We start from the raw sequence: 9,837 nt of genomic DNA, 5'->3' as shown, positions 1-9,837 counted from the left end.
ACTGTGTGCCAAGCCCTCCACAAGTTTCATCTCCTCCATTTGCACAAGAACCCTGAGAGGAAGGGATGAACAGCCCTGTTACAGACAAGGATGTACTCTATGAGTTGTGCCTAGGTTACGTGGGGAAAGGGCTCAAACTGACCTGGCTTCGAATCCTGGCGCTGACACCCCAGCCACGTGACCTTGGCCACACCTCTTCTCCTCTCTGAACCTGGCTCTTCTTTATTTTTTAAATTTTAACTTAATATAATTTAATTGTTTTGGCTGCGTCGCGCAGCTTGTGGGATCTTAGTTCCCCGACGAGGGATCGAACCCAGGCCCTTGACAATGAGAGCACGGAGCCCTAACCACTGGACCGCCAGGGAAATTCCTGTCTCTTCTTTAAAAGGTGCAGAATGAGCCTAGCTGATGGGCCTGCTCAGAGGCATAAAAGAAATAATGAACATGGAGGGTCTGGTGTGAGGCCAGGCACAGAGCAGGTGTCCTAGACGCCACTGCTGTAACATTATTATTATTATTATTACTATTACTAATTATTATTAAAATGACCAGGTCACCTTACTGGCAATCGCAGGACCAGACCCAAGCAATGTCTTTATTACATTCCTCAGGTCCCTGAGGGCTAGTGGGTCATGGCAGAGAGCAAAAGGTCGAGGTGTGAATGGCCCCCCGGCAGAGAGGGTCCCAGAGCCAGGGCGAACCTAGCAGTACCCAGGGGCGAAGGGTGGCGGTGAGCGGTACTCTTCAGGGAGACAGTCCTGTGGTTCTTTCAAGCCCCTTGGCTCCGGTTTTGACACCTGTGAGGACAGGGCTCTCACTACTGCCTGGTGCCAGTCCCTGACCCTCGAGGTTGTCTCGCTCCAGCTGGCCAACCTTGAGGCTTTCCTGGAGGGCTCATCTCTGTTTCTTGGAGCTGGGGGCTGTGAGGGGCTTGTGAGAGACGTGGCCACAAAGGGGTCTGTGTAGACGTTATTTTTCCAGGCTGAGTCCCCTGCTCCAGCTCCAGAGCCATGGGTCACCACCAATGGCCTGGCGTCCCAGAGCGATGAGGAGCTCGCAGCCACCAGCTGGGATTTCAGCTGCTGCTGGAACTTTTTGCCCGTCCGGGGGAGCATCTTGAGATTCCTCCAGATTTTCTGGTGGGCCTTCTCAAGAGGAGCTTTCGGGGGGCAGGAGGAAGTAGCTTCCCCCGCGGATGCCCCGTCCGGCTCTGCCAACGGCTTCCTTTCTTTTCGCCGATGGAGCAGGACTGGGTTTGTGAAGGCCTGAAACTGAGAGCAGGTGAGACCTGGGGCTACCCCGCCTACCACAGCTCTGAATCTGCCCCAGAAATTGGGATCTGGGTTCCACCCAGATGTCCTGGGGCCAAGAAAGTCCCAGTGAGAACCCCCGAGCCTGATCCCACGCCCCACCCTTCCTGTCTCAGTAAAGGGCTTCACTGTCTCCCTCAGTGGTTGGCAAACTTTTTCTGTAAGGGGTCAGAGAGGAAATGTTTTCAGCTTTGCAGGTCAGTCTATGTTTCATTACTCACCTCTGCTGTTGTACGGCCAAAGCAGCCAGAGATCATACGTCAGTGAGCGAGCGTGACTGTGTTCCTATAATACTTTATGGACACGGAAATGTGGGTTTCATCTGATTTCCAAGGGTCATGAAATACTATTTTTCTTTTGATTTCTTTCAGCCATTCAAAAACATAAAAGTCATGTTTAGCTCATGGGCCATACAGAAGGAGACAGTGGGCCAGATGTGGCCCTTGGGCAGTAGTTTGCCAACCCCTGATCTACTAGGCTGTTCAGGCCCCAAACTTGGGTGTCATTTGTGGCAGATGCTGTCAGTGCCCCATCCACATCCCTTTGTCCTGAGCATTTTGGTGCCCCCAGCTCCACTCCCAAACGCCAGCAGTGGGGACTCTGCCTTGGGGACTTCTTTGGCCACTTTGCAGACCAGAGGTACCAGAGAATTAAAACCTCCCAGAGACAGCTCTTGAGTCATGACTGATGGAAGGGAGGATCAGTACCACAGCTCCTTGTCCCTAAGTGCGTGTTCCACAGAGTCCACAGGGGTAACCTGCTCACTACAGCACCCTCCTTTGGTGGCCCTCTCTCTCCTGACCCACTTTCCTGCTCCCCTCATGGCACCTCCTGGGATCACTTCCCAAATAATGGATGACTGGGGGACTCAAACCATGACAATGACCCTCTTCCCCTCACCCTCCACCTCCAAGCCATCAGCAAGATTCACCTTTAGGGCTCCCTTTCTAGTTTCTCCCACATGGATACTGTCCCTGCCTCCTTCCCGCCCCCAGACAGCCCCTTCTGCAGCCAGCAGCCACAGGGAACACCATCAATCCCACCATGCTCAAGCTCTCTCATGGCTCCCTAGCACACCTGGAATAGATCCCAGCTCCTCACCCCGGCCCCAAGACCCTGCATGAATGACCCCTGCCGACTCTGGCCCCTCACCCCCCAACAATCTCCCTTTTGCTCACTCCACTCTGTCCACACATTGGCTTTTGTTGTGCTTCTGTTTTTCACGCTGAGCCTTAGGACATTTGCATGTGCTGTTTCCTCTGTCTGGAATGCCCTCCCTGCATCTCTGTGTGTGGTTGGCTTCTCCTCATCCTGAATGTCCCAGCTCTATGCCACCTACTCCAGGAAGCCTTCCCTGCCTGTTCCCCCACCCTCACCTGCAAACCCACTGATGTGCCAGGTCCTCTCTGAGGGACAGGAGAAGCAGTGGTGAACAAGCCAGATTCCCAGGCCTCCCAAAGCTCACAGTTTGATGGGAGAGGCAGGCAGGAAACATGAAAACTCATAAATAAACAAGACTTTTCAAATTTTACAGACTGCTCTGCTGCAAATAAACAGGATGATGTGATGGGAAAGGCAGAGGGGCTACTTTAGGTCTGGAGACTGGGGAGAGAGATACTTGAAGAAGAAGTGATGAAAGAAGCCAGGCATGGGAAATCTGGGGGCAGAGCACACAGTACATGCAAAGGCCCTGAGGTTAGCTTGATGTGTCAGAACAGCAGAAGGGTTGGCAGAGGGGCTGAAGTTGGGCTGGTGATGGGTAGCAGGACCTGAGATCATAGTTGGGATTTTAATCTCAGTGCCTTGGGAAATCACTGAAGTTTTTTATTTGTTTGTTTTTGTTTTTTGGTTGTTTTTTTTTTTGCCACACCCCATGTGGCATGTGGGATCTTTGTTCCCTGACCAGATATCAAACCCGCGCCCCGTGCATTGGAAGTACAGTCTTGACCACTGGACTGCCAGGGAAGTCTCCCTGAAAAGTTTTAAGCTTGGAGCTACGGGATCTAATCTTCATTCTAGAAAGTCTCCTCTGGCAGCTGTTGGCCACCTCTGCTCCTGCATCCCCCTGCCCCACCTTCCACCTTCCAGATTGAAGGTGCCAGTTTTCTGTCACATACCTCCTCAAGTGGGGCCATGGGACAAGAGGAGGGATTCTGATGTTTGCTGAGGCCAAGAGCAGAGCTGGTGGCTTCCTCAGCCAATGCGTTGGAGAAAAGGAAGAGATCCTTATAATCCGCATTTGCTGGATCCTTCTGCGGGGCAGAGGGGACATGCAGCTTAGTCCCAAGGAGGGTACAGGGATGGGGCTGTGGTCCCAGATCCTGGAAATGGGGGCTCAGAGGTTGCCCCATCCACAAACCTTGTAAGGAAGAATGCCCCTCCCACAGCAGCTACTGAGGGCTAGGCCCTGCCCTCTGGGCTTTATAAGGAATATGCCACACTCACAGCCCCTTCTGAGGGCCTAGGCCATGCCCATCAATCCTTATAAGGAGATATGCCCCTCCCACAGCAGCTTGTGAGGGCTGGGCCCCACCCACTGAGTCTCATAAGGAAATATGCTATTCCTGTAGATCAGCCAAGGTTATACCTGGCACATGAATTCCTGTAAAAAAATCAGCCTGTGGGCCAGGGAACAAGGACCAGGAGGGGCGGGGCCACAAGGGAAACGGGGACCGCAAGAATGACAGAATCACAGAGGCTGAGGGGGCTGAGGGAGCAAAAGAGTCTGTGGGGCTTGGCCCTTGCGAGGGCGCTATGGCCCTTGGGGGGTCCCAACCCTCACCTGCTGTCTGGGCTGTGTCAGCAGATCCCCGTGTGGCTGCAACGGCTGCTGCTGATGGAAGGTGACCAAGGCATCTAGAGAGGCATGGGCTCTCTCTTCCCCAGGGATGATGAAGCTCCCATCGTCCAAAAGTTTCACCATGAAGTGGCGGCAGCAGTTCTGAGCTCTGCGGAGACACTGCCATCTCATTCCCCATCATTCTGTCCCCACCCCCCAGCCCTTGACTTGGCAGCATCATGGCTACAGCCCAACTGCCTAGATTCCCTTGTAGGCTCCTCCACTCACTAGCCATGTGACACTTGGCAGGTGACTGCACTGTGCCTCAGTTTCCCCCTTTATAACATGGGGCTACTAAGGCTGACCTCAGGACTTCTTGTGAAGATGGAACAAGCTACTGCAGGTAAAAGCTTAGCTCCGTGCCTGGCAAGGGGTAAATGATCAATAGAAGTGACAACAGTGAAAACTGGTACAGGTACTCAATAAATGCTCCATTATTAATGAACGGATGCATTTATTAATGGCCCACTATGTGCTTACTATGTCTCATTTAATCCTCCCATCATGACTCTGAATTAATTTTAGCATTCTTATGTTAGAGATGAGGACTTTGAGGGAGGAACAGAAAGGGTAAGTAACTTGTCCAAGATCACACAGCGTCTTAAGTGGCAGAGCCAAGCCTTGGACTGTGTGACTAAAGGCCTAAGCTTTTCCCTCTATGGCTAACGCTGTAATAGGTCCATTTAAAAAATTCCTTTGGCCTGGAATCCTTTTGAAAAGTAGTTTGCGCTGCTGAATCCTCTAACTGAGATGCTGGATCAGGCATCGAGAAATTAAGGAGCTGGGCTGCCCTGGTGTGAAGTTAGGGAGTTGACATTTAAATGGTGGGGGAGAGGGGTAGTAAGGGGAAATGCAGCTGCCACTCTTGAGTCCCCAGCAGTTCCTGTTCTCAGACACACAGTCTCAGTTTACCACCAGGCCCAAGTCTGCTGGTTACAGCCAGGCCTGCAGCTGCCTACTCTTCAGTTAGATCTGGCCAGACCCTCGCACTGGTTGCTCACTGAGAAGCTGTTGTGTGAAGCACCACTTGCTCCTCCAAGGAAGCCCCAGAGCCCTCCTGTCCCTGCCCTGGGCCCTAGCCCAGGCCTTACCTGTAAGAGAGCGTGTAGCCCACGTGGCTGTGACTGACCCTGATGAGGAAGGATCCCAGTGGCTGTGACTCCAGCAAGTTCTCGGCATCCCTGGAAGGGCAAATACAGGAGAGAGATGGCTAAGCATACTGGCCAGACGTCCGGTATACCAGTCATCCCAGTACTGGTGCCCCCTGAGCCAGAGAGGCCTGTACTTTTCTGTTTTCTAACAAACAGCCTAAAACCCCTTCTTTTCTTGGTTATTTCAGACCTTGGGATATTCAGGGACAGGGGTGTTCTCCCAGACTTGGCAGGAAGCCTCTGATGACCTTGACCATCTCTCAGAGCCCTTGCTTGCCTTCCCAATGCCTGGAAGGCACCCTCCAGAGGCACCTTTGGGTAGATCAAGGTGTCACTGGTAATAAAGCAGGAGCTGCTCTTAGATGCATTTGACTTTAAAATCCAGCACTGCTTTTCATTAGCTGTGTGACCCCTGGTGAGGGTCAGTCCCTTTCTGACCTTCAGCTTCCTTAAGGCGAAAGTACACTCTTACTCTCAGGGCCCACTTGAGGACAGATGATGTGCATGCAGCATGAGTGTGGGAACTGCCAGCTGGTAAGAACCCACAACGAGGCTCACTACAGTAACTCCCCTACCTGTGAACCTTCAAGATGCGAACTTTCAAAGATGCGAACGTATTACAAACCTCTTACAGTACAGTACTGTTGGGTTGGCCAAAAAGTTCGTTCAGGTTTCCCGTAAGAACTTATGGAAAAACCCGAACGTACTTTTTGGCCAACTCAATATATAGCCAATTGTGTTAGCTGGGCACCTAGGCTAACTCTGTTGGACTTATGAACAAATTGGACTTCCGAACACGCTATCAGAATGGAACTCATTCGTATGTAGGGGACTTAGTGTATTATTGTTACTATTATCCCGGGTTCACAAAGAGTAATGTGGCCTTCTAGGAGACAGAATGGGGATTTTGGACCCGAGCGGTCTAATACAGAGGCCACTGGCCACGTGTGGCTGCTGAGCCCTTGAAATGTGACTGGTGGGAATTGAGACGTGCTTTTAGCATATAATACATGCTGGATTTTGAGGACTTAGTGCCGATGACACGTTGAAATGAGACTATCTTGGATATACTGGGTTAAATAAAAAATATGATAAAAATTAATTCCACCTGTTTCTTTTCACTTCTTTTAACAAAGCTACTAAAAAGATTTAAAATTGTAATGTGTGGCTCACATTGTATTTCTTTTGGTGCACCCCAGAACTCAGAAACCATGCCCAATTCCTCCTCTCTGAGGCTTTAAAAACTTTAAACAGTTTCCTCAACTTTCTGCATGCAGAATGTGGCAATAAATGTTCTTTTCGCCATTTATTTAGAGCCAGCCCTTAGAGGTGACTAGGTGGATTTGTTCATGTCCTCAGAGCTCAGTCTGATGTAGGAAGTGCATGTTGGTTAAATCCCTGATGGACTGAGAGCAGCTGTTTGGGGCACTGTGTTAAGAAAGATTCTGAGGCTGCATTCTGCCATCGTTGACTGCTGAGATTGCATCCCCACCTGGGTGAGGTGGGGGGCGGGGGCCTGTCAGGTCCCTGGCAGTACTGGTCTGGTGGCCACTTGTATAGAGAAAGCTGAGGACCCGTAGCTTGCTCAAGGTCACATAGTGAGTCCATGGAGGAGGCAGGATTCAAGTCTGGGACTCCAGAGCTCTTTTCACCCACCCTCTTAACACACTTAGCTGAGCTAAGCCCACAGTTCTGCAGTAAAAACCTGCCTAGAGTCGGGGAAGACAAGGGAAGAGGGTGAAGGGCAGGGTGGAAGGTGTGGGTGTGTCCTTACTCTCTCGAGATGGCACCATGGAACCACTCAGGGACCCCTCCACAGGTCAGCTGGTCCACCTGAGTCTGCACGAACCAGTCCAGTCTTGGAGGCAGTGGTGGGGGCAGCTTTCCGGCCTCTGTCATGGTTTCCAGGGGTGAGGGGTGACCTGGGAATGGGAGGGAGGAAAGAGAGTCAAGCCTGGTCCACCTCGCACCTTTGCTCTATTCATGCAGCTCATGGTGTTTCTTCCTTTAAGAAGTCCTCCAGGCTGGACAGAGCAACAGGATTGAAGTTGGCTTGAGTTTCTTGAGCACCTACTATGTGCTGGCACTTTATGCACATTCATTCATCGACTTGTCCCAAAACACCCCCCCCGCCACAAAGGAGTTTTCCTTTTCCTTTTCTTCTTATTATGTCATTACTACAAGTATTAGAAAGTCCCTTTTAAAAATATATGTATTTAAGAACTGAGTTTATTTAAATATTAAGTAACTATCACTGTCCTGGGAGGGACGTGGAGATGGCAAAATGATAAGTGAATGAATGAAACAGCAGGTACACAGTGGGTGCTATAAAAGGTTGCCATGGTTTCATTAAACACTACAGAGATGTGGCCCCAAACAGTTGCTTCTGCCACCATCGTCACCATAAGTGGTGGCTACAGATGGCACACCTATAACTTGTCAGGTGCATGGTTAATTCACACTCATTCTCAGCAGTTTTAAGCTCAGGTACCACGGGACTTCGTGAGCCAAGACAGAGAAAACAGAGCTGGAAAACAGAAAGAAAACAGCAGCAATTTGCAAAACAGTATTAAGTCAGTGAAAAACCAGAGAAAGGGTTGTGCCCTGCTGGGTTGTCCACACATGACCCCTCACTTTTACCCTTAATTCTGTCCCAAAAACTGCAGCTCGCCCCTTCTCCTCCCACCCACTGGTCTAACTTTTCAATATCTCAGAAGGTCTTTGTTACCAAGCTATTTCCACAGGGAGGGGATGTGTTTATCAACCCAGTCAATATTGACTTTCTCCTGCCAGAAGACAGGCACCAAGCACACCCTCTGGAGAAGGACCCAAAGGAATTCTACAGCAAGTGAAATTAAATAGATCCATTAAGAAATGTTAAATGAAGCAGGGTGACAAATCAGTTGAGCCCAATCAGAGCCAGACAACCTGGGTTCAAACCCCAGCTCCCTCACTTAGCTGCTGTGTGACCTTGAGCAAGTCACTTAACCTCTCTGTGCCTGAATTTTCATCTGCAATTTGGGGCTAATGATGGTAATTACCTGAGAGGGTACAGTTGGCACAGCGGTAAGCACCGTATGTATATAATGAACATTCATGAATCCAGTAGTGACCTAGCATGAGGTGATGTTTACAAGCTTGTTCTTTTTTTCTACCAGGAAGAACTCTTACTTATCCTTCAAGAATCAGCAAAAATATCCCTCCTCCAGGCAGCTTTCTTGCCTCTTCTCTAAGGCAAAGCCCTGGGCATCCCTCTCTGTCCCTCACCTTCCCCACCATTCTGGTCTAGCCTTGCCTCATGGAGCTGGAGTGTCTCTGTCTGGCTCTGTCTCCCCCATATTAGGAGCTCTTGAGGAATGGGTCCAGGGCTAGGTTCTTTTGGATTTTTCTAGGTCCCCAGCATCACCTGGCACTGGGTGGGCACAGAGGAGGGTGCAGGGCTGTTGGCTGATGAGTGAAGTCATACTGTTTTAAACTTCTGACCCTGGCATTGAGGCCTCCCTCACCTCCTCCCCACATCCTTGCTCTACCCAAAACTGATCAAGCTGTCTCTCCTCTCCATGTCTTCGCCCATGCTGTGCCCCTGCCAGGAATGTTCTTTCCCTAATTCCAGCTCTATTTTCCAATGGTCACCTACCAGTGCCCCCAGAAAATTCCTCCTGCCTCTCTGGACCCCACCAGCCCTGTCCCTCCTTCTGGCCCAGCCTGGCCCCCATGTGCTATCTTCTCAAGGGTGGAGATGAGGCTGAGGCTCTTGGGGCCCCAGTCTCACCCAGCATGGGGTGGGCACAGAAATAGGCACGTACCTGGGAGAGGCCTGGGGGGGTGGTGCCCGAGGCCCTCACTCTGGCTGTGCCCCGGCACCTGCAGAAGCCTGGGTTTCTGTTCAGGGACTGCACGTCAGCGGGGTGGGGCATTGCCCCAAGTGGTTCCTGTTTCCTTAAGTAGGTGAGCCCTGGGCGGGGATTAGGACACCGCCCCCCCACCCCACCCCGTCTGCAGTCTGACCGAGTTGCTAGCTGCATGCAGGTGGATAGACACCCTTGCTCCATCCAGGCCTCGCTCGACAAGCCTTTATTGAGCACCTATTGTGTGCCAGATCCTCAGGGAACAAAAGAGGTGACCCCAAGACAGGCATAGGTCCTGCCCTCCCAGCACCTATAACCTGGTGAGAAAGGAAAAGTGAGAAATGATTAATGTCATTGTTTCAAAGTGGACAGCCTGTCAGGAAGGGGGAACTGGAGTTGCAAGAACCCCGCAGAGGGGGGCCTAACTGATCTGGAGGAAAGGGCCTGCTGGGGGGGCAGGTAGGACTCAACTTGATTGCCGGGTTGTTGCACAGAAAGAGTGCTCTAGGGGGAGGGAACAGCACAAGCAAAATCCCTGAGGCAGGACTCAGCCTGGACAGGCTGAGGCCTCACTGGGTGCCACAGGGCTACATTATGACTTCCTCTGTAAGAAAACAAACAAAAAAAAGAACACACCCATTTAAAATTATATTTTAAAACCGCCTTGATATCAAGACCAATGTACCCTG

At 51.1% G+C, this 9,837-nt stretch overlaps 1 protein-coding gene across 3 annotated transcripts; it reads right to left on the bottom strand.

The window, feature by feature from the left end:
- Positions 1-625: 625 nt before the first annotated feature.
- On the bottom strand, positions 626-9,274 carry HSH2D (hematopoietic SH2 domain containing). 3 transcript variants are annotated; one of them, XM_055080546.1, is made up of 6 exons: positions 9,107-9,274; positions 7,075-7,827; positions 5,241-5,330; positions 4,093-4,258; positions 3,428-3,562; positions 626-1,271 (listed from the first exon to the last, which is right to left on the bottom strand). In XM_055080546.1, exons 2-6 carry the CDS (start codon positions 7,197-7,199, stop codon positions 702-704), a joined length of 1,086 nt encoding a protein of 361 aa, XP_054936521.1. In that variant the 5' UTR covers positions 7,200-7,827; positions 9,107-9,274; the 3' UTR covers positions 626-701. The 3 variants fall into 3 exon arrangements, with proteins under 3 accessions (XP_054936521.1, XP_054936517.1, XP_054936525.1); XM_055080542.1 differs by lacking the exon at positions 9,107-9,274 and having other exon boundaries at positions 7,075-8,181; XM_055080550.1 differs by lacking the exon at positions 9,107-9,274 and having other exon boundaries at positions 626-1,265; positions 7,075-8,181.
- Positions 9,275-9,837: the final 563 nt, after the last annotated feature.

Source organism: Physeter macrocephalus, chromosome 2 (genome assembly GCF_002837175.3).
Source record: "Physeter macrocephalus isolate SW-GA chromosome 2, ASM283717v5, whole genome shotgun sequence".
NCBI lineage: Eukaryota > Metazoa > Chordata > Mammalia > Artiodactyla > Physeteridae > Physeter > Physeter macrocephalus.
This window is presented reverse-complemented; position numbering and strand designations above follow the sequence as displayed.